At 40.3% G+C, this 25694-nt stretch overlaps 2 protein-coding genes across 14 annotated transcripts in view; both read right to left on the bottom strand.

Annotated features, from left to right (window-relative positions):
- The window catches only part of nphp3 (nephronophthisis 3), a 49162-nt gene extending 39856 nt beyond the window's left edge, over window positions 1-9306 (bottom strand). For 2 of the 3 annotated variants that reach the window (XM_061965831.2, XM_061965829.1), the window contains exons 1-3: window positions 8693-9305; window positions 373-498; window positions 156-306 (exon numbers count right to left, since the gene is read on the bottom strand). In XM_061965831.2, coding sequence (XP_061821815.1) covers window positions 156-306; window positions 373-498; window positions 8693-9016 — 601 coding nt within the window. In that variant the 5' untranslated portion in view covers window positions 9017-9305. Of the gene's footprint in view, window positions 1-155; window positions 307-372; window positions 499-8692 lie in introns of all 3 variants that reach the window. The other variant, XM_061965830.1, reaches the window with a different exon arrangement.
- Window positions 9307-17189: 7883 nt separating this feature from the next.
- LOC133609842 (sickle tail protein) overlaps window positions 17190-25694 on the bottom strand; it is a 264761-nt gene continuing 256256 nt past the window's right edge. For 10 of the 11 annotated variants that reach the window (XM_061965837.1, XM_061965840.1, XM_061965839.1 and 7 more), the window contains one exon: window positions 17190-18368. In XM_061965837.1, coding sequence (XP_061821821.1) covers window positions 17886-18368 — 483 coding nt within the window. In that variant the 3' untranslated portion in view covers window positions 17190-17885. The remainder of the gene's footprint in view (window positions 18369-25694) is intronic. The other variant, XM_061965843.1, reaches the window with a different exon arrangement.

Consider the following 25694-nt stretch of genomic DNA (forward strand, 5'->3'; position numbering starts at 1 on the left):
TCTATAGAAAAAGGTTTAGATGCTACTTTAGATTTCTGGGAGTAAATAAAAAGTGTTGCGTTCATATTTTTGTTGATCTTAAATTGTAAAAGAAATGTGCAAATTGAGCTGGACTTGGAAGCTCCTACTGTATTTGTCGACTGTGTGATATTTACCTGTCAAAGTGGTTTGGTTGTCGTCTGAATCCGAATCATTGGGAGAGTAAACTTGGATGCCCTGAGCTTGCAGCTGTTGCAGTTTGGATTCCAAATCCCTCTTAGCACGAAGGAGATCCTGAATTTCCTTCTCCTTCGTCTCCCGAAAGATCTGACGGTGGAGAGCTTGATAAGACAAAGCACGATAAAGTGATGGGAGCGTTAGCTTTTGGTATACCTTAAATTGTCTTTTCACTTTGTCCCGGTCGTGCTCAAAGGTGGAAGCCCTCTCCATGGCCTGGTACTTTGTCTCCAACGCGTTCTCCTTCTCCCTCAGGATCTTCTGGTAGGTCTTCTGCAAAGCCTACGGTCACATGGCGACAGGGGCGTTAAAGTGGGGGTCAAAATTGAGGTTGCTTTAATCAAAACTGAAAATTGCACCCAACACACAACACAGGCCTTGAATTTTACCTTTTTAAGGTCAAGGCAAGTGTTGCCTTAGACGAGGGCTCATATTTTAGGACACCAAGGCAAGTTAGAAGGGCACAAAGGCAAACATTAATTTTCTTTCGAGGCAGGGGCTCCAAAGCATGCATGCATACATACATATACATATATATATATATATATATATATATATATATATATATATATATATATATATATATATATATATATATATACTAGGGCTGCAACAACTAATCGACAAAATCGATTATAAAAATAGTTGGCGATTAATTTAGTCATCCATCGATTCGTTGGATCTATACTATGCGCAGAGGCCTTTTTTAATTTTTTTAAAATAAATTTTTTTTTTTTTAAATAATTATTTATTTTTTATATATATATATATTTTTTTAAATAAACCTCTATTTATAAACTGCAACATGTACAAACAGCTGAGACACAATCAAAATAAGTATGGTGCTAGTATGCTGGTTTTTTTTCAATAAAATACTGGAAAGGATAGAAATGTAGTTTGTCTCTTATATCCGATTATTAATCGATTAATCGAGGTAATAATCGACAGATTAATCGATTATCAAATTAATCGTTAGTTGCAGCCCTAATACATACACACACACAGAGGAGTGACACCTCTAACATCGAATACACAATCTTCACAGCCTTCGTTCAATTCGATGATATGACAAAACATTATAGCTAGTATTGATGTTATTTGAACACTGATACAGTTTGCAGTTAAATAAAGGACGACTGAGCATCCCAGTAAACAAACTAAAGCCTTTATAACCAAGTTGTGACAATGTTCTCGACACATTGCCTGCTGCATGTTTCCTCATCTCATTAACTCTCAGTCACAGCAGCTGATGGACGCTGTATTTAGAAAATAAAAGCAACATCAAATAGTTTTTCTCCTTCGCTGTATACTTTTAGTGTGGGGACAAGTGCATCTGTCTCCAATATTGTCCACACCTGTCTCCATCTAAACACAGCAGTGCACTCTTAAACGCAAGGCGGGAAGCGAGGGGAAAATGACGTTAAACCAAGCGCTTAGCTCCGTTTACTACGAGGGGAAATCTCCCGAGCAAAGTCCGTGTAGCTAGTCCGCCATGATTATCAAGCCAAACGACGCTAGTGCACATGCACCTGACTTCGTGTTGCCTAAAATGCATGAATAAATGACGGGGTTTCTGTAATTAAAAAAATTAGACGTTGAAAATTTATCGGCAATTATCATTATACCGTGTATTGTTACATCCCTCGTCCATTAACAAGTAAAAAGTCAGGGCGGTCACGGCATGTTCTTGCCGCCGATGTTGGTCAATTTTTTAGGGCATAACGGCAAATGACGAGAGTGGTCGCGGCTTTTGCCACAGTCGCCGTGGTTAAATTCGAGCTCTGAACACAACATTCGGGGTGCAACGATATGCGATACAATAGGAATCATTCAATCCACCCTTAACGAGACAATCCCAGTTATTGACCGCTGTTTTGGGGTTTTGCCGTTAATTTTGCACTGTGTGTACGCATACACATTAATTTAAGAGACAGGAAGTGTGCTTGTCTTAGTTCTGCTGTCTACTATGTAAACAAAGAGAGCCTCTCTACTACAGAGATTTGGCTAGCAGGAGTCATGGCTAGTGATAGTGCTAAGGGGAATTCTGTTGTGAAATCTTTTTGGGACAGGTGGAGGACGAAAGCAACACTTCACCAATTGAGGAACTTTAATTTACTATAAGGTAGGTAAATAATAGGGATGTGCCGATCAATCGGCCCATTTCTGTGAAAAAAGTACATGATGGCCATTAGTGCCTTTTTAGTGCAGATCACAAATGCCAATCCTCTGAGGCTGATTCTGTATTTTTTAGAGCCGAGGCTGTCAAGTGGCTAACAGCTAATTGTGTCTTCATCAGTGTTGGGTTAGTTACTGCAGAGCAGTAACTAGTTACAGTTACTAGTTACTTCATTTCAAAAGTAACTCAGTTACTAACTCAGTTACTTACACCAAAAAGTAATGCGTTACTGTGAAAAGTAACTATTTAGTTACTTCTTTTTTTTTTTCTTTTTTTTTTAAAGCTCCCATTAATGCCCTTTTAGCCTTCATTTCAGTACTGTTATTGCACTGGAGAATAATACAATCTGTTGATCAACTTGACATGCATTTGCATCACTGAACTCTGCTAAGCAATGTGCTCTACATACAACACACAAAGACAAAGATATGTTACAAAGGCCAATTTGTTTCTGGCCAGAACAAATTGACAAAACTATTTTAAATAGCTGCAACATAACGTACATAAGTAACAAACAGCATAATAACAGCATAGATGTAAACCAAGAAAGGCACACACTACATACACAAAGCCTAACCAGGCATTTTCTTTACTGAGCAAAACTCTTTATTGTCGGCCATAAACACATCACCAAAACATTAGTAAAAAAAATGACATCTAGCAAAAGTGGTCATTTTCTGCAGTACAAACCAGACCAAAAGCTACTTTGTTATATCAACAGCAGCCACTCGCTCTTTCTCACGTGTGCCAACACTTGCACATATGGCACTTAGCCAGTGATGCGTTTACAGCCACACAAAAAGTCAGACAACTCCAACACCACACATAAAGTGTAATTCCAGGTCGTTACACTATGATTTACCAATCAAATGTGTGCTTATTCTAGTGTCATTTATTAGGAATCTTAAGTTATAAATATTAATTATTAAATGCTGTTAGTATATTAAATAAATACTAATAAAAATATATTTTTTACAAACAGGAAGTTGCAGGAATGTACACATGATCCCCTGCGTACATCTCATTGTGCAACATGTGAATGTTTTAATGGGAACTAAATGAAAGGGGTACAAACTATTTCCAAAGCAGGACCTCCACCCAGACAAACAATACAAGTACACAGTTCATGAAAAACAATATTTGTTGTTATTGTCATTGTAAGTGGGCCTAAACACTTATATTAGAAATGGAAATGACTGCTGTCATTTGATTATAATAATAAGAGAATGTTGTCTGTGTATCTGTGTTGGCCCTGTGATGAGGGGGGGACTTGTCCAGGGTGTACCCTGCCTTCCGCCCGAATGCAGCTGAGATAGGCTCCTGCCACCCCGAAAGAGACAAGCGGTAGAAAATGGATGGATGGATGGAGATAGAAGTTGTTATTTAGTGAGGTTTGGGACAGGTGTGCTGCTGGTGTAGCCACAGTGTGCACATGTGATGTTGCTCACATGGGCTCCACTCATGCTCAGGGAGTTTTTGCGTTTGCTCACACACATGAACAATTAGAGGGAACATTGATTGACAGAGTGTGTACCTTCAGCGGTGAATGATGAGAAGAGGCAAAGTTAATCCTTAAATGGTGGAGGTGAAGTGGCATCAGAGTCTCTGTCTCTCTTTACTAGCTTCGTCGAAGCATGTTGCTATGTAGCTTGTTTCAGCAGATTTGAATTGCTGTTTTGGGCAGTAGATGGCATCTTTGATCCAAAGCACAATTTACATTTAACTAAAATGTTATTTTCTTTGTGCTCGACAAAAGAAAAGTAGTGAAAATATCTCCATGTTAGCAAACTCGACTTCTGGCTCCGCCATGATCAGACACGCCCCCCTCCTCTCCCTCCCCACACTCACACCCACACAGAGCGCGTGTCTCTCTCTCTTCTCCGGCTTGTGACACAAGAAGAATCAGAACGATGACACAGCAGCGCTCCGATAAAACACACTTTATACTACATAAAAAGTAACGTAAAATAACGCAGTAACGCATCATGTAGTAACGGTAACTGAGTTACTGAATAAAAAAAAATAACGCGTTAGATTACTAGTTACCGCCGAAACTAACGGCGTTACAGTAACGCGTTACTTTGTAACGCGTTAGTCCCAACACTGGTCTTCATACACATTTTGCAGCAAATAGCCTGCAATTCTTAGTATCATTATCAACATGTAAAATAGTGGGTCTTTTAACAGTGTGTCTATTTATTTCAGTTATTTCGAAAATAACTTGGTAAACAGTGTGTGTATAAGTACTTTTTGAGCACATTTAAAAATATGGCGATAATTATGATAACTGTGATAATTTTGGTCACGATAACTGTCATATGAAATTTTTATATCGTTACATCCCCAATGATAACACAGTCAAAAGGGATAATTCTAAAAACAAGGTAGGGTTGTACGTTGCGACAAATTTACTCGCAAATGCGACTAAATATTGACCTGCATGACTTGAAATAAACAAAAAACTGCCGCACATGTGCAAATAGGGATTTCAACCCTTCCCCCTCATTTTTCTCCTAAACGAAATCCATCCAAATTTGATCAAATTACAGTAAAATATTTTCCCACCCGTGTCGCATGTTTGAAATAAACTCATAACCATAACCAAAAGGACAAGCGATTGACGCAAAAGTACTGATCACTGCGCGCTAACAGCGGCGTGTGTGTCCCTTCGTCCTGCGTCATGCACAGAGAGGAGCCCAGCTCCCCTGAGTTCACACACTCAGGCTGACTCGGCCTTCCCAATACAGAAGAAAATAGATCTTAGTTGGAGGAACTGGTCAGTAAAAAAACTTTTTGTTAACACCTTAAAACTTGACACAAACTGCACTGCGTGCGATTAACGACGAAGGTCGACGGAATATTGTACAACAAATCAATGATTGAAGTCACAAACTTGCCATCCAAACAATACCTCGTTTGTTGACAAGACCATACAGCCACATTAAATATATTTATTAAGCAGAAGTAACACAAACCAGTAAAAATTTCAAAAGAGCTGGCGTCAGAGCCGACAAACTTCTGCCGTTAGCCTGCTAAGCTAACAAAATCATCTCAAGCTGGACTAGCTGACGTCACACATAACGAGGCAACAGGCTCTGCCTTTTAAAAAGAACACACACATACAATACTCTCATATGATACTTATCTCAACTGCATTACGCCAGATATTTTAAGTTTTTTTTTTATAAGTAGCGAAATAATTACTTTCCCTCGTAATTATTATCACTCTACTATTCTTGCAGTGATTGGGCGTAACCATCCCGTACACTTTGATATTGTCGCATATTTCAATGGCGATGACCATGGTGAACCAGCCAGTGCTCAACCATGAGTGTGATTTTTGTCTGTCTCGTAAATTAATTCAATTAGTAATCAAATAACTTTTTTTTGGTAAAGTAGCGAGTAACTAGAAATAATGACATTTTAAAAGTAATTTTCAGAACAGCAGTTGGTATTCCTAGCTAAAATCTTTGTGTGTATGTCCTGTAATAATGTTTACCTATAAAAACAACATTGTTAAAGGTCAATTTATTTCATGTTATTGAAGATGTTTAAACATAGAAAATGGATGGATGGATGGACATGTGTATTTGTCGCCAACTTGTGGTCAGTTAATATATCTTTGAATCAAACTTTATTGACCGGAAGTTGCCGAAGCCAAGCAGAGACATTTACGGTATACGTTTTAACTGCTGATGCGTTTTAATTGTTTTTTAAATGCGCCAGGAAATAACCCGTTTTGTACACTATTGATGTGATTCAATGCACATCCATCCATCCATTTTTTGCTCATCTAGGCCTTCAGTGATCTCCAACTTCAATGATTACCTCTCAAAGAACCATAAGTGATGTCACCACATGACCATTGCTGGAGAAAACATTTACACCCTACTGGGCATTGAATCGGCAGCACAGTGGAACAGGGGTTAGTGCGTCTGCCTCACAATACGAAGGTCCTGGGTTCGATCCTGCGCTCGGGATCTTTCTGTGTGGAGTTTGCATGTCCTCCCCGTGACTGCGTGGGTTCCCTCCGGGTACTCCGGCTTCCTCCCACCGCCAAAAACATGCACCTGGGGATAGGTTGATTGGCAACACTAAATGGTCCCTAGTGTGTGAATGTGAGTGTGAATGTTGTCGGTCTGTCATTGTTGGCCCTGCGATGAGGTGGCGACTTGTCCAGGGTGTACCCCGCCTTCCGCCCGAATGCAGCTGAGATAGGCTACAGCACCCCCCCGCGACCCCGAAAGGGACAAGCGGTAGAAATGGATGGATGGATGAACATGTGTATTTGTCGCCATCATGTGGTCAGGACAGTTAATGTATCTTTGACAAGTGTGTACTTTGAATCAAACTTTATTGACCGGAAGTTGCGTAAGCCCATCCATCCATTTTCTACCGCTTGTCCCTTTTGAGGTCGTGGGGGGTGCTGTAGCCTATCTCAGCTGCATTCGGGCGGTAGGCGGGCTACACCCTGGACAAGTCGCCACCTCATCGCAGATGATAGAATGTTGTTCCTAAACAATTTGCTCAGGCATTTGTTGACAAAGTGGTGACCCTCGCCCAAGCAGAGAAATTTACGGTATACGTTTTAATAGATTTTTAAATGTGACAGGAAATAACCCGTTTTGTACACTGTTGATGTGATTCAATACAGAGCAGGATTTTCAAATGTGACAGGAAATAACCCGTTTTGTACACTGTTGATGTGATTCAATACTCAGCAGGGTGTAAAGTTAAAGTACCAATGATTGTCACACACACTAGGTGTGGTGAAATTTGTCCTCTACATTTGACCCATTCCTTGTTCACCCTCTGGGGGGTGAGGGGAGCAGTGAGCAGCAGCAGTGGCCGCGCCCGGGAATCATTTTTGGTGATTTAACCCCCAATTCCAACCCTTGATGCTGAGTGCCAAGCAGGGAGGTAACGGGTCCCATTTTTATAGTCTTTGGTATGACTCGGCCGGGGTTTCAACTCACCACCTACTGATCTCAGGGCGGACACTCCAACCACAAGGCCACTGAGCAGGTTGTAAATGTTTTTTGATTGATTGATTGAAACTTGTATTAGTAGATTGCACAGTACAGTACATATTCCGTACAATTGACCACTAAATGGTAACACCCGAATAAGTTTTTCAACTTGTTTAAGTCGTCAATCAATTCATGGTACAAATATATACTATCAGCATTATATCCATCAATCCATTTTCTGCCGCTTGTCCCTTTTGGGGTCGCGGGGGGGTCGCTGGAGCCTATCTCAGCTGCATTCGGGCGGTAGGCGGGGTACACCCTGGACAAGTCGCCACCTCATCACAGGGCCAACACAAATAGGCAGACAACATTCACACTCATATTCACACTACGGCCAATTTAGTGTTGCCAATCAGCCATCACACGAGTTAATCATCAGAGTATATACATTGAATTATTTACATTATTTACAATCCGGGGGGTGGGATGTGGAGGGGGTTGGGGAGGGGGGGTTAGGTTTGGTTGCTATCAGCACTTCAGTCATCAACAATTATATCATCTGAAAAAAGGACATTGAAACAGTGTAGGTCTGACTTGGTAGGATATGTACAGCGAGCAGTGAACATAGTGAGCTCAGAAAGCATAAGAACAAGTATATACATTTGATTGTTTACATTTGATTATTTACAATCCGGGGAGGTGGGATGTGGTGGGGGGAGGGTGTTAGTCTAGGGTTGTAGTTGCCTGGAGGTGTTCTTTTAGTGCGGTTTTGAAGGAGGATAGAGATGCACTTTCTTTGACACCGAGTGCATTCCACATTGATATGGCATAGAAAGAGAATGAGTTAAGACCTTTGTTAGATCGGAATCTGGGTTTAACGTGGTTAGTGGAGCTCCCCCTGGTGGTGTGGTTATGGCGGTCATTTACGTTATGGAAGTAGTTTGACATGTACTTCGGTATCAGGGAGGTGTAGCGGATTTTATAGACTAGGCTCAGTGCAAGTTGTTTTACTCTGTCCTCCACCCTGAGCCAGCCCACTTTGGAGAAGTGGGTAGGAGTGAGGTGTGATCTGGGGTGGAGGTCTAGAAGTAATCTGACTAGCTTGTTCTGGGATGTTTGGAGTCTAGATTTGAGGGTTTTGGAGGTGCTGCAATGGTCATGCTGTGACATCAATGATGGTGCTTTGAGAGGTAATCATTTAAGTCAGAGATCCCTGAAGGCCTAGGTGGGAAACGCACGGCCCGCCACTGATGGGACCCCAGAATTTGGTGCTACGCCCCTGCACAGAGGATATACCATTATTAAAAAGGATGAAACAAGTTCGTTCTACCTGTAGCTCGGCTCTCAGCCTCTTGTTCTCCTCATCCAGCTTGGCCTCCTTCTTTTGCATCGACGTAATCTCGTTGTTCTTGCTGACACGGAAGATCTCGTACTCTTTCCGGAGGCGTTCGTACTCGGCGGCGTACTCCAGGTCCACGGAGCCTGTCGACTTGAAACTGGCGCCGATCACCCGGGGTCCCCTGCGGAAGGAGCTGCGCAGTAGCCGGGCTTTGGGCTTGACCTCCACGGGGATCTCACAGGCCTCTCCGCCGTCGCCCCCGTAGCCGTCCTCGATCACCTCGCCCGGGCTGACCAGGGAGGACGCCGTGCCCATGATGGCGGGCGCATAGATGCTCTTGCTAAAGCTAGCTGGTTGAAGCTAACTAGTTAGCAAAACAACTTGTTGCCGTTCCAGCTAGCGAGGACTAGCATTCGCGCCAAACTACGGTTTTGTTACTGGCAAAAAAGTTTCCACACGACAACATGGCGGTAGTTAAACACCCACTGAAACACGGACACCCCGTTATGCTCAAAAGTTGGTTTAAAATGTAAAAAAAAGAAGAAAAAGTGACGTGTCGTTGACTTCCGGCGTACTTCCTGGCTGCCTTGGTAACGAGGAGCGTCTACGGAAGTTCTCACTGGACAAAAAAAAGAAAAAAGTTGATATTGGCAATTGCTCTAAGTTAAAGTTAAGTTAAAGTACCAATGATTGTCACACACACACTAGGTGTGGCGAAATTATTCTCTGCATTCAACCCATCACCATACTTGCCAACCCTCCCGGATTTTCCGGGAGACTCCCGAAATTCAGCGCCTCTCCCGAAAACCTCCCGGGACAAATATTCTCCCGAAAATCTCCAAATATTCTCCCGAAAAAAGCCACGCCCCCTCCAGCTCCATGCGGACCTGAGTGAGGACAGCCTTTTTTCATGACGGGAGGACAACAGGGTGACAAGAACTAAATCATCCAGACTCGAGATAAATGGTATTATTATGTTTATTTTACCTAAAAATAAATATATGTATGTATATATATATATATATATATATATATATATATATATATATATATATATATATATATATATATATATATACATATATATATATACATATACATATATATATATACATATATATATATATATATATATATATATATATATATATATACATCCTGAAAATATGCAAACAAAACTGTGTTAGATAATTGATACTTCAAACTTGCATAAATAAATATTAAGGAATATAACATAACTTGGCTTCTGAGAGTTTCAAAATGTAATGAATAAAATGCTAAAGTTGTTGATAAACAAGCAATTATTTTAATAATTAAATATGGTCATTTTATAGAATTATTATGATAATTTAAAATCAATTATTTCAAATATGTTTATTTTAATGTATAATTCTATGGCTGGATGTAATAAGGAGTCACAAAAAAATACAAATAAAAAAACAATTAATTTTGATGTTTTTAGCAAAATATAGTAAAAATGTATTTAGTTTTTGTTTTTTTAAATTAATAAATATATTTATTTTTAGGTAAAATAAACATAATACAATTTATCTCTAGTCTGGATGATTTAGTTCTTGTCACCCTGTTGTCCTCCCGTCATGAAAAAAGGCTGTCCTCACTCAGGTCCGCATGGAGCTGGAGGGGGCGTGGCTTCCAGCTCCGGCTGAAAATCGGGAGATTTTCGGGAGAATATTTGTCCCGGGAGGTTTTCGGGAGAGGCGCTGAAATACTTGACTTGGTGAATTCTTCAATATACTCCTCCCCTCTTAAGCACGCCCCCACCCCCCACCTCCCGAAATTGGAGGTCTCAAGGTTGGCAAGTATGCCCATCACTCTTGATCACCCCCCTGGGAGGTGAGGGGAGCAGTGGGCAGCAGCGGTGGCCGCGCCCGGGAATCATTTTTGGTGATTTAACCCCCAATTCCAACCCTTGATGCTGAGTGCCAAGCAGGGAGGTAATGGATCAGATTACTTTTATTCACATTAGAGCTCATCAAAAAGGTCCTAAATAGTCAAATAATTGTATTACTACATCAAGAGCAGTGGTTTTTAACCTGGGTTCGATGGAACCCTAGGGGTTCGGTGAGTCAGGCTCAGGGGTTCGGCGGAGGTCAAGACGTGTAAATAAAAACTTCTCCCTATCGGCGTATTACGGATACGGCAACAGCAGAAGTCAGACTGATTTGCAGGTGTGTAATTTGTTGTGAGTTTATGCACTGTGTTGGTTTTGTTCTTTGAACAAGGTGATGTTTTGTGCACCAGTAATAAAACATGGTAACACTTTAGTATGGGGACATATTCACCATTAATTAGTTGCTTATTAACATGCAAATTAGTAATATATTGGCTCTTAACTAGTCATTACTAAGTACTTCCTTATTATAACCCTAACCCTCTAACCCTAACCCGAACCAAATAACTCTAAATTAAGTCTTTGTTACTTAGAATTTGTTCCCCTAGTGTCCAAAAAACTCTAAATTAAGTCTTTGTTACTTAGAATATGTTCCCCTAGTGTCCAACTAACTCGAAATTAAGTCGTTGTTACTTATAATATGTTCCCCATACTAAAGTGTTACCAAAAACATATAACTTTGACTTGAATTTGAAAAAAAACTTCTTTTTTTTCACTAAAGAAGGGTTCGGTGAATGTGCATATAAAACTGGTGGGGTTCGGTGCCTCCAACAAGGTTAAGAACCACTGATCAAGAGTATTAATGTTCTCGCAAAAATAATAAATAGCATAACTAGCATGCTGTTGCTGCTGTAGAAAACCACAGAAATGAAAATAAAACGCTGACACTTTAAATTAATGTGTATTTGGCTGAAACAATACTTTCAAATGATGGTTTAATGTCAATGTTTCAACTAATAATCTTCGAAAAGTCTTAAAAAATGGTTGCAGATAAGATAAAAAAAAACCAACATATTTGCATGTCATGAAATCAAATCGCAATGACAGAAAAAACTAATTTACAAAAGACAAAACAACTTAGAATTATGCAAAACATATTTTAAAAAAATAATAAAAAAAGGCAAAACAACTTACGACGACGCAAAACATATTAAACGAAGGTAAAGCAACTTATAATTACGGAAACCAAATTTGAAAATAAAAGACAATTTACAATTTCAGAAAACACATTTATAAAAGCCAAAACAACTTAGTTACAGGAACCAGAAAGGGAATGTCCCAAAGCACAGACTGACAGCTCAGTCAACCAATCACTACGCAGAGATCTCGAGTTTTTACTTCCTGTCTCGGCTTCACTTAAAAAGCTTCACCTCATGCAACATCTACGACCTTTTTCATGGAGAAGATGAGACGCACATTTACACGTCAATGTCTCGGCATTTTGCATAATGTGCAAAAAACCAAACAAAATCAAGCATGCCAACAGTTTTGTGTCAAGTACCAAGTTATATGACTAAAGTGTACAGCTGTAAAATTGACTGAAAAAAGTTAGCATGCTAATGATAGCAGGATTTTTTTTTTATGAATTTTTTTTATGCCTTGAACGAGCTGAATGGGTTGGTTGTTGTTTTTTGACTAAGTCAAGAACTGTGGAAGTAGTAACATTTTTTAAAAGAAAATAAATGTTCCGGAAGTTAAAAAAAAACGGGGGGGAAAAAAAATCACCCAGACCTAGAAAATTCCCGTGGAAGTCTTGATGGGCCTGCTATTTGTTCCCTGGACCTCTGTCCGGGGGTCGTCAGAAGCCGCCGTGCTTTGAAGATGGTGTCAAGTGTCCGAATCTGTGAGTTTTAGGTGTAACCGTACAAAATGAGTCACGGAGCTATCCTAAAGAAATAGCATATTTACATTAAAATGCTAACACTTAGCATGTGTGCTAACAATAGCATGATAACAGTCAGCATGTTTAATATACCAAGTTATATGACTCAAAGGTGTATGGCTGCGGAAATAGAGAAAAATGTTTAAAATTTGATGAAAAAGTTAACAAGTTTAAGTTAGCTTGATAGCATGCTAACAGTTAACAAGTGTCACATACCAAGTTATATGACTCTGGGCTAAACAATTGAAAAAAACCTCCCTCAAAAAGTTAGCATGCTAATGTTAGCATGCTAGCAAGCTAACGTGAGCATGATAATACTTAGCGTGTGTCACATACCAAGTTATATGACTAAGGTGTATGGCTGGGGAATTAGAGAAAAAACTAGTACAATTAGCTAAAAAAGTTAACACTTTGATGTTGGCATGCTAACATTTGCATGCTAGCAGTTAACAAGTGTCACATACCAAGTTATATGACTCTAAGGTAAACGGTTGCAAAATTAGCTCAAAAAGCTCACACTTTAATGTTAGCATGCTAACCTAAACATGCATACAGTTAGCATGTTTCAAATACCAAGTTATATGATTGTAAGGTGTATGGCTGTGGAATTCGAGAAAAAAGTGTAAAATTAAAAAAAAAAAGTTAGCACTTTATTGTTAGCGTGCTAGCATGCTAACATTAGCACACTAACAGTTAACAGCTGTCACATACCAAGTTATATGACTTTAAGGTAAACGGTTGCAAAATTAGCTCAAAAAGCTAGCACTTTAATGTTAGCATGGTAACCTAAACATGCATACAATTAGTATGTTTCAAATAACAAGTTACATAATTGTAAGGTGTATGGCTGTGGAATTTGAGAAAAAAGTGTAAAATTTGAAAAAAAAATGTAGCACTTTATTGTTAGCGTGCGAGCATGCTAACGTTAGCACACTAACAGTTAAGAGCTGCCACATACCAAGTTATATGACTGTAAGGTGTATGGCTGCGGAATTAGAGAAAAAAGCTAGCACTTTAATGTTAGCATGCTATCGTAAACATGCATACAGTTAGCATGTTTCACTGTAAGGTGTATGGCTGCGGAATTAGAGAAAAAAGTGTAGAATTTGAAAAATAAGTTAGCACTTTATTGTAAGCACATGCTAACATTAGCACACTAACAGTTAACAGCTGTCACATACCAAGTTATATGACTAGGGTAAATAGTTGTAAAAATCAGCTCAAAAAGCTAGCACTTTAATGTTAGCATGCTAACATAAACATGCTAATGGTTAGCATGTGTCACATACCAAGTTTAATGACTGTAAGATGGCTGGTGCGTCTCGTATTAGACGTAAGAGAAACGTGCGGAACAAGAATAATAATAATATTAACAAAAGTTGAAGTTCCAGCAATAATAATATGGGCTGCTTGCATTGCAGCAGGCCCATAATAAACCAATTTTATTTCCAGCATTCACACAATCAAAGCATGAACAAAATATAAAATAAATGTTCAATTGTTGTGTCAATGCATTCACATACCAACTTTTCTACACCAAAAATCCATCAATTTATTATTATTATTCTTCTACCGTATTTTTCGGACTATAAGTCGCAGTTTTTTTCATAGTTTGGCCGGGGGTGCGACTTATACTCAGGAGCGACTTATGTGTGAAATTATTAACACATTGCCGTAAAATATCAAATAATATTATTTAGCTCATTCACGTAAGAGACTAGACGTATAAGATTTCATGGGATTTAGCGATTAGGAGTGACAGATTGTTTGGTAAACGTATAGCATGTTCTATATGTTATAGTTATTTGAATGACTCTTACCATAATATGTTACGTTAACATACCAGTTGGTTATTTATGTCTCATATAATTTACACTTATTCAGCCTGTTGTTCACTATTCTTTATTTAGTTTAAATTGACTTTCAAATGTCTATTCTTGGTGTTAAGTTTTATCAAATACATTTCCCCCAAAAATGCGACTTATACTCCAGTGCGACTTATATATGTTTTTTTTCCTTCTTTATTATGCATTTTCGGCAGGTGCGTCTTATACTCCGGAGCAACTTATACTCCAAAAAATACAGTGAGTTTGCCGGAGGCCACAGCCCAAAAGTTTTCACCCGTTCAAGTATCAAAACGTTCGGCTCGACCAGGAATCCTGTGCTCACCGCCCCCACCCAAATGTTAAAAAATATCTCTTATTACCCAGAATTCCTGGTTTTCCGGGACATTTTTCCAATTGAAAATGATTTGGCCATTTTTCGAACTTGCACAATTCCCACCCGATTGGAACTGTTCCACACTCCACTCACCTTTGACAATCAAACTACCATTTTCCAAGTTCTAAAAAATTCCAGGAATTCCCGGTTCTCCAAAGCCCTATTTTCACCTCTTGCTGGAAAGTTTTCACAGTCCACCTTTTTCAACCGTTTTTAAATCAATCAATCAATCAATCAATCAATCAAACTTTATTCATAAAGCACTTTTCATACATAAAAGAAATGCAATGCAAAGTGCTTTACAGACTTAAAAACAATACCCTGGTGACCCATGTCCGCCATTATCACACACACACACACACACACACACACACACACACACACACACACACACACACACACACACACACACACACACACACACACACACACAGGTTATTATTTGGAATGGGGACCAAGTTTTTGATCATCACTTGTGAGGACCACCCTTTCTACAGGTTGTGGAGGCATACTTTTTTTTTTTTTTGGTAAAATGGCCACTGCCCAGTTAGCTCATACACATCTTTAAATCTCTGGATCTCATTCTTACTGGGGACCCTGGGGAAAAAGAGTTATTTTGGTTCATGGGGACCAAATTTAAATAATTTTGCATAATTCACACACACAAAAAAAAAAAAAGAAGTTCAAGTTAAATATGACATAATCCTCAGAATCATTTAAAAAGGTTTCCCTTTAGGGGACCTGTTTTTTTTGTCCCCATACCATCAGAGGTCTCCTAAAGGTGAGTGTGTAGACAGAGCGATGTCCCCATGAAGTAAGCATTGCCAGAGCACACACACACACACATATATGCAACTATATGGACCAATGATTGCATGGCTGAGTACAGAGGAGCCATGTGAGTAAACACTATCACAGGAGCCATTAGGATCAGAAGTTCCTACATAAACATTGCATACTCACGTCGCCTTTTTGTATTGATTACTGCAGCTGTGCACTGGATTCATTCACAAATACAAACCACAACTCACAAACACTTTAGAGTTAGGCTCTACCATCAGAATGTGTACTTAAACTTATAAAGATCACATGGATATTATTCAGTGAGTTGATTCACCAAAACTAGCCTGTTATACAGGAGGAAAAAAGCACACAGGACGTTTCAATTGTTCACAGACTGGTCGCTCTCATCAGAATGACAAGACACTTCCGGTCTGCAGGTGATAGCATTCAATTGGGGAAAAACGCCCTACTGCCCCCTATGAATACTGATAAATGTGTAATGACAGCTCCAAAAACGAATTCAAACCACAAAATAAAATAAATAAATCAACACAAAAATGTGACACATTATGGGTGGGTCACATATGCATGTACAATAGATGGCAGTATTGTCCTGTTTAAAAGTGTCACAACATTGCTGTTTACGGCAGACGAACTGCTTTACGATAGACGAAAACTTGACTGCTGTTGTTGTGTGTTGTTACCGCGCTGGGAGGACGTTAATGAAACTGCCTAACAATAAACCCACATAATAAACCAAGAACTCGCCCTCGATCATCAGCTGTTTATATTGTGGGAAAGCGGACGTGTGAACAGGCTGTCAACACGTCACTCAGGAAAAGAGCGCGGATGAGGGTATGTCTATAGAATATATTAATTAATGAAAACTGGGCTGTCTGCACTCTCAAAGTGCATGTTGTTGCCAAATGTATTTCATATGCTGTAAACCTAGTTCATAGTTGTTAGTTTCCTTTAATGCCAAACAAACACATACCAATTGTTGGTTAGAAGGCGATCGCCGAATTCGTCCTCGCTTTCTCCCGTGTCGCTGGCTGTCGTGTCGTTTTCGTCGGTTTCGCTTGCATACGGTTCAAACCGATATGGCTCAATAGCTTCAGTTTCTTTTTCAATTTCGTTTTCGCTACCTGCCTCCACACTACAACCATCCGTTTCAATACATGCGTAATCTGTTGAATCGCTTAAGCCGCTGAAATCCGAGTTTGAATCTGAGCTAATGTCGCTATAGCTTGCTGTTCTATGTGCCATGTTTGTTTGTATTGGTATCACTATGTGACGTCACAGGAAAATGGACGAGTGTATATAACGATGGTTAAAATCAGGCACTTTGAAGCTTTTTTTTAGGGATATTGCGTGATGGGTAAAATTTTGAAAAAAACTTCGAAAAATAAAATAAGCCACTGAGAACTGATTTTTAATGGATTTAACCATTCTGAAATTGTGATAATGTTCCCCTTTAATGTTTACAAACTCAGACAACAATTCATTGAACAGAGGAGGACTTAGAGGGCAAAAACCAAAGGATTTATATCGTAGCATTTCTTATCCAATTTGTACAGTTCCAACATCCACTCACCCGTTTGTTCCTGATGGTTTTCTTACCAGTAAATGTCCTTGCAGAAGTCTTTGGTGCGAAGAGTGAACTACTGGATATGAATAAAAGCACACACACATTTTTTATTTTTAAACACGGTAAAGCCATTTAATCAGAAAACCCAAATATGGAAGCTTGATGCTTTACAAGCACGAGCTGTTGACAACATGGTGATATGACTTAAAGCTTTACAAAAAAAAATAACAACAACCCGACAGCTATTTACAACGTCACTTTGTGCAAACATTATTTTTTATTTTTTACAGCACTCTCCTAAAATACCCGATAGGCATGCATACAAACAAACTTTGGTATGTTAAGAAAACTACTTACTGTCTTAGTAGAGGCGTTGACTTTGCTATAGGAGTGATCCATTGTTTACATTACCGACGACGGTAAGTCCCCGAAAAAGGTGTGGTTTGGCAAATAGGCACGCTTGTTATTACTCAGGGCGTCACTTGATTTTTTTTTTTTTTCCCATTTTCGATCTTGGCAGTTGAGGGTTGATGAGAAAGTAGTCATTAAAGTGGCTTTATAAGGCATTTACAAGGGCTAGGGCGTTAAATATACTATGCATATCCAAAAGCTCTGGTATGAAAAATAAAAGACAATCTCTACACCGTCTGCCAGATATATATCGTTAAAAACCAGAATAAAAATAGACTTTAAACGCCACATTGTGTTAAAAACTATGGTCAGTGAAAAATAAGACAGGAAGTGGGCTCACTTAATTCCTAGAAAATAAACCCAGATGACTTGAAGAGGGTAGCAGGTTCTAAATAGCGTCCTTCGCCGTGGAGGTTGTCGGGATGCAGGATTTGCCGCCGTTGCCGTTGTGGGCCCTGTAGCTGGTGAAGCTGGGGGTGTGTATGGTTCGGATGCTCTTCCCGCCCGGGCCCACGGGTGTGGGCGACAGAGGGGAGGGGGTGGAAGAGGAGGATGAAGAGGAGAAGGAGGAGGAGGAGGAATGCACGCGACCGTTCTGGGCCTGCGCGGAGAAGGCCAGGGCTTTGCCCGCGTGCTGCGAGGGAGGTTTGAGACACCCGTTAGACAGGGAGGGGATGTGGGAGGGGTGGGGGGCGGCGGGGCGAGCGCCGTGCGGGGACGGCAGAGAGGACTTGGAAGAGGGCGGGGCGTTAGTGGGATTACAGGCGTCTGAGGTGCTCTTAGTCGCGCTAGGGTAAAAAGCGGGGATTTTAGAGACAGTGGGGGAAGTCGTTTTATGATCCCCTCCCACTCTTTTAGTACTTCCGTTAGCCTGCGAACACAGATGCCAAAACACATAGTGGTCGTCAAATGAAAAAAATACACACACCAAAAAAAGACACACGTACAAATAACAGTGACTGAACACAATGTTTCTATTGGTTTATGACGACAGCGTCAAGTAGGAGTGGGAATCGAACGGCGACATATCTTCTCCTACACACAATCCGAGGCAACTGGACGTCAAAGTTCCATGTGGGTGGAGGACTTCGCTGGAAAGCATACTTGCCAACCTTGAGACCTCCGAATTCGGGAGATAAGGGCGTGGGGTGTATGGGAAGAGTTAATGCTGCAAGGGATTCTGGGTATTTGTTCTGTGTTACGGTGCGGATGTTCTCCCGAAATGTGTTTGTCATTCTTGTTTGGTGTGGGTTCACAGTGTGGCGCATATTTGTAACAGTGTTAAAGGGGAACATTATCACCAGACCTATGTAAGCGTCAATATATACCTTGATGTTGCAGAAAAAAGACCATATATTTTTTTAACCGATTTCCGAACTCTAAATGGGTGAATTTTGGCGAATTAAACGCCTTTCACAACGTGACGTCACATCGGGAAGCAATCCGCCATTTTCTCAAACACCAAGTCAAATCAGCTCTGTTATTTTCCGTTTTTTCGACTGTTTTCCGTACCTTGGAGACATCATGCCTCGTCGGTGTGTTGTCGGAGGGTGTAACAACACGAACAGGGACGGATTCAAGTTGCACCAGTGGCCCAAAGATGCGAAAATGGCAAGAAATTGGACGTTTGTTCCGCACACTTTACCCACGAAAGCTATGCTACGACAGAGATGGCAAGAATGTGTGGATATCCTGCGACACTCAAAGCAGATGCATTTCCAACGATAAAGTCAAAGAAATCTGCCGCCAGACCCCCATTGAATCTGCCGGAGTGTGTGAGCAATTCAGGGACAAAGGACCTCGGTAGCACGGCAAGCAATGGCGGCAGTTTGTTCCCGCAGACGAGAGAGCTAAACCCCCTGGATGTCTTGGCTCACACCGTCCCTTATGCCACCGAAGATGATCAAGAGAAGAATATCGACCCTAGCTTCCCTGGCCTGCTGACATCAACTCCAAAACTGGACAGATCAGCTTTCAGGAAAAGAGCGCGGATGAGGGTATGTCTACAGAATATATTAATTGATGAAAATTGGGCTGTCTGCACTCTCAAAGTGCATATTGTTGCCAAATGTATTTCATATGCTGTAAACCTAGTTCATAGTTGTTAGTTTCCTTTAATGCCAAACAAACACATACCAGAAGGCGATCGCCGAATTCGTCCTCGCTTTCTCCCGTGTCGCTGGCTGTCGTGTCGTTTTCGTCGGTTTCGCTTGCATACGGTTCAAACCGATATGGCTCAATAGCTTCAGTTTCTTCTTCAATTTAGTTTTCGCTACCTGCCTCCACACTACAACTATCCGTTTCAATACATTCATAATCTGTTGAATCGCTTAAGCCGCTGAAATCCGAGTCTGAATCCGAGCTAATGTCGCTATAGCTTGCTGTTCTTTCCGCCATGTTTGTTTGTGTTGGCTTCACTATGTGACGTCACAGGAAAATGGACGGGTGTATATAACGATGGTTAAAATCAGGCACTTTGAAGCTTTTTTTAGGGATATTGCGTGATGGGTAAAATTTTGAAAAAAACTTCAAAAAATATAATAAGCCACTGGGAACTGATTTTTAATGGTTTTAACCATTCTGAAATTGTGATAATGTTCCCCTTTAAAGTTGTTTATACGGCCACCCTCGGTGTGACCTGTATGGCTGTTGACCAAGTATGCATTGCATTCACTTGTGTGTGTGTAAAAGCCGCATATATTGTGTGACTGGGCCGGCACGCTGTTTGTATGGAGGAAAAGCGGACACTAAAGGCAGTGCCTTTAAGGCACGCCCCCCAATATTGTTGTCCGGGTGGAAATCGGGAAAATGGTTGCCCCGGGAGATTTTCGGGAGGGGCACTGAAATTCGGGAGTCTCCCGGGAAAATCGGGAGGGTTGGCAAGTATGCTGGAGAGGTCCGACCTGAGCCACTTGTGTTTGCTTCAGCTTCAAAACAAGTGTCATCCCTAGAAAGCGGTGTTATAGTAGAATGACACATTGTCTGTAAACATCAACCACAAATGGCTTTAAATCATGCGTTGGCCTCATTTTTGTCAAGAAAGTGGGAACCAGGCTTTAAAGGGGTCATATTATGAGTTGTTTGTACCATATTTTCCGGACCATAGGGCGCACCGGATTATAAGACGCACTACCGATGAATGGTCTATTTTCTATCTTTTTTCATATATAAGGCGCATTAATGGAGTCATATTATTACACTGCAAAAACTGAAATCTAAGATGAAATATCCCAAATAAGGGTGATATTTGCTTATTTTCTGTCTGATAAGATAATTCTTCTCACTAAGCAGATTTTATGTTAGAGTGTTTTACTTGTTTTAAGGGTTTTGGTCCTAAATGATCTCAGTAAGATATTACAGCTTGTTGCTGAGATTTGATGACCTATATTGAGTAAAACATGCTTGAAACTAGAATATCAACTGTTGCAAAGCTGTGTCATCAACACTCACAAGTATAAAACTACCTTTTTAAAGTAATCATTTCTTACTTCAAGCATGAAAAAAAAAAATCATGACTTTGACACAATTGTGTCTCATAATTAAAACAGATGAGAGCCAAATAGATTTTGCAGTTTTATTTTCAATGAAACAATAGAAAATACGTACTCATATAGTAGTGCAGTTGTTATTAGTGAGAATATACATATTTTAAGGTATTTTGTAGAGATGTCCGATAATATTGGCCTGCCGATATTATTGGCCGATAAATGCGTTAAAATGTAATATCAGAAATTATCGGTATCGTTTTTTTATTATCGGTATCGTTTTTTGTTTTTTTTATTAAATCAACATAAAAAACACAAGATACACTTACAATTAGTGCACCAACCCAAAAAACCTCCCTCCCCCATTCACACTCATTCACACAAAAGGGTTGTTTCTTTCTGTTATTAATATTCTGGTTCCTACATTATATATCAATATATATCAATACAGTCTGCAAGGGATACAGTCCGTAAGCACACATGATTGTGCGTGCTGCTGGTCCACTAATAGTACTAACCTTTAACAGTTAATTTTACTCATTTTCATTAATTACTAGTTTCTATGTAACTGTTTTTATATTGTTTTACTTTCTTTTTTATTATGTAGAAGAGCAGAGAGAAAATGGAAAAAAGACAGGCTGCATGTGTCCTTTGCCATTTTTAAAGAAAGCCTGTTTTCCTTTCAGATGACTGTAAAAGCAGAAATGAATATATATCTATCTCAGATGATATCTTCTAACTGTAACAACCCCAGAGTTCTGTTTAAAACTATTAACACTGTCATTGATGCTCCCAAATCTGCTGGTTTTGATGCTTCTTTTGAATTCTGTGAAAATTGTCTCCATTTTTTCACTGACAAAATTGTGTCAACTAGAGCCAGTCTATCTCAGCCTTCATATGACCCTTCTGTTCCTCTGCATTTCTCTTCTGTTTTCCATCAGTTTGAGCCGGTGTCCTTTTCTTTTTTAAGTGACACAGTTAGTCATATGAAGCCCTCTGGTTCTCCTGCAGATGCCCTCCCACCTCGCCTGTGTAAGGAGGTACTTGCTACTATTGGATCAAGTGTCCTTAACATTATCAATAGTAGCCTCTCTTCTGGAATAGTTCCAGTAGAGTTTAAACATGCAGTGGTACGACCTCTACTTAAAAAACCCAGCCTCGACCCCTCTCTCCTCTCTAACTTCAGACCTATCTCTAATCTTCCATACATTTCCAAAATATTAGAGAAGGTTGTCTACAGTCAGTTGTTGCCCTTCTTAGAGGATAATGGTATCACTGAGCTGTTCCAGTCCGGTTTTAAAGCCCTCCACAGCACAGAGTCAGCGCTTCTAAAAGTTTTTAACGATATCCTCCTGTCCACTGATTCTGGTAAATATGTTGTCCTGGTGCTTTTAGATCTGTCTGCTGCGTTCGACACCGTCGACCACGCCACCTTAATCACTCGTCTTGAGAACTGTGTGGGCATTAAGGGTGCCGCCCTCAACTGGTTCCGGTCGTACCTAACCGACAGGAGTTTTTGTGTAAAAGTAGACAGTTTTATGTCGTCCACAGCTCCTTTACCACATGGGGTCCCCCAGGGCTCAATCCTTGCCCCAATTTTATTTGCGCTTTACCTTCTCCCCCTTGGTTCTATTTTTAGGAAGTACAGTATTGCATTTCATTTTTATGCCGATGATTGCCAGATTTATTTTCCCATGGCACAAAATAACACGGTTCAACGTCTTATTGACTGCCTGCACGACATCAAAGTCTGGCTTTCAGCTAACTTCCTGAGCCTAAATGAAGATAAAACAGAAGTTATGTTGTTCGGTCCAAGTCGCTCTCCCTCCCCCAACGTTGACCTCGGCACTCTGACCCCGTATCTCAGCGACTGTGTCACAAACCTGGGGGTAAAGTTTGACTCAGATTTTAAATTCGAAAAACAAATCAGCAGCGTCGTTCAAAAAAGCTTTTATCAATTACGCCAAATAGCGAAAGTGAAACCGCTTCTATCAAGACATGATCTTGAGAAATTAATCCACGCTTTTATCTCGACTCGTCTTGATTATTGTAATGCCCTGTATGTTGGCATTAGCCAGGCCTCCCTCGCCCGCCTGCAGCTCGTGCAGAACTCTGCTGCTCGTCTGCTAACACAGACCCGCAGACGTGAGCACATCACCCCTATTTTAGCGTCCCTTCACTGGCTCCCTGTGCGTTACCGAATACATTTTAAACTCCTTTTATTTGTTTTTAAATGTCTAAACAACCTCGCGCCAACCTATCTCTCCGACCTCCTTCAGCCTTACTGCCCCACCCGATCCTTAAGATCAGCCGATCAGCTGCTGTTGACGGTCCCTGACACAAGGCTGAAGCTTAGAGGTGACAGAGCTTTCGCCGTTGCTGCTCCCAAGCTCTGGAACGACCTACCCCTGAGTGTTAGACAAGCCTCCTCTCTTCCTGTTTTTAAATCTCTCTTAAAAACATACTTTTATTCCATGGCTTTTAACACTGAGTGATATCCATCCTGCAATGGCGCCCCATAATACACCTGCTGTGATCCTGTTTTTATGTTTTTATTAATTCTATTTTAATTATTTATTTTTTATCGTGTTCTGTTTGTGTTGTGTTGTGTTTGCTCGGTACTCGTTTTATCTTTTAACCTGTTCATTGTACAGCACTTTGGCTACCCCTGTGGTAAATTTTAAATGTGCTTTATAAATAAAGTTGATTTGATTTGATTTGATTTATTCAAGAAAATGTTTTTATTTATTTATCTTATTTTATTAATTTAAAAAAAAAGTACCTTATCTTCACCATACCTGGTTGTCCAAATTAGGCATAATAATGTGTTAATTACACGACTGCATATATCGGTTGATATCGGTATCGGTAATTAAAGAGTTGGACAATATCGGGATATCGGATATCGGCAAAAAGCCATTATCGGACATCCCTAGTTCTCAACCTTGTTGGAGGTACAGAACCCCAACAGTTTCATATGCGCATTCACCGACCCCGAACCGTAATCATAAAATGATGTTATTATATTAAATAAATACTAATAAAGATATATTTTACAAACGGAAAGTTACAGGAATGTACACATGATCCCATGTTTACATCTCATTGTGCAACATGTGAATGTTTAGGTGGGAACTAAATGCGATATCTGAAAGGGGTACAAATTATTTCCAAAGTAGGACCCCCACCCAGACATATAATACTAGTACACAGCTCATGGATAACAATATGTTATAGTCATTGCAAGTGGGCCAAAACACTTATATTAGAAAATAATCTCATGGAAATGACTGTAGATGACCGTAGATTGCAACCCCTGACGGGAGTGTTATATCAACTAAAGCCCACACTAATACGTTCCACGTGCAAGATTGAATCTATTTAAAAAAGTTATTTCATAAGAAGCCAAAAAGTGCAAAAACAATAATGTTCGTGTTGGAGGAGTTGTGAATCACTGCAGGGCCACAACATTAGGTACACCTGCAGACTGCAGGTGTACCTAATTCACAACTCCTCCAACACGAACATTATTGCTTTTGCACTTTTTGGCTTCTTATTAAATAACTTTTGTAACCTATTTTTATGGGCTTTCCTCTTTGTGATGTTAAGTTCCTGTTATGCACTGTAATACAGTATATGCCTTGAGCTCTTATTTTGAAGGCGCTAAGAGCGGAAGTGATGACACGTTGGAGTGGAGCGGAAGTTTTTGAAAGAAGGTAAATAAAGTGGTCCTCGTGTAAACTGGAGCCTCCGTGTTTATTTTGTAGTTTCATACAGTATAGGCGACATTTATAAACCCTCGGTTACACTTTTTTAAATAGATTCAATCTTGCACGTGGAAAGTTTAAGTGAGGGCTTTAATTGATATAACACTCCCGTCAGGGGGTTCATTAATCCAGCACAACAGCGGCGAATGGACTTCATTTATAAGTAAAGGTAAGACCATAATAACGTTTTTTTAATTAAATGTGCTTTTTTGTGTGCTGCAGTTTGTATGTGTAAAGTTAAAGTTAAGTTAAAGTACCAATGATTGTCACACACACACTAGGTGTAATGAAATTTGTCCTCTGTTTTTGACCCATCCCTTGATCACCCCCTGGGAGGTGAGGGGAGCAGTGGGCAGCAGCGGCGTCGTGCCCGGGAAATTTTTTTGGTGATTTAACCCCCAATTCCAACCCTTGATGCTGAGTGCCAAGCAGGGAAGAATGCTGGTATGAGCTTTTAAACATAACCCGTTAACTGCTGCCAATCAAATGGTGAATAAGATACTCTTTAGGGTTCATATGTTTGTAAATCTGACTGTGATGAAGTCAGTGCCTCACCAGCCATGAACCTCACCGCACGTCACTGCGTTCAAGATAACGGACACCTACTCAGTGGCCTAGTGGTTAGAGTGTCCGCCCTGAGATCGGTAGGTTGTGAGTTCAAACCCCGGCCGTGTCATACCAAAGACTATAAAAATGGGACCCATTACCTCCCTGCTTGGCACTCAGCATCAAGGGTTGGAATTCGGGGTTAAATCACCAAAAATGATTCCCGGGCGCAGCCACCGCTGCTGCTCACTGCTCCCCTCACCTCCCAGGGGGTGATCAAGGGTGATGGGTCAAATGCAGAGAATAATTTCGCCACACCTAGTGTGTGTGTGACAATCATTGGTACTTTAACTTTTAACTTTAAGTGGTTTATCCAATCCCGTACAATGATTTGGTTAC

Source organism: Nerophis lumbriciformis, linkage group LG07, assembly GCF_033978685.3.
Source record: "Nerophis lumbriciformis linkage group LG07, RoL_Nlum_v2.1, whole genome shotgun sequence".
Classification (NCBI taxonomy): Eukaryota; Metazoa; Chordata; class Actinopteri; order Syngnathiformes; family Syngnathidae; genus Nerophis; species Nerophis lumbriciformis.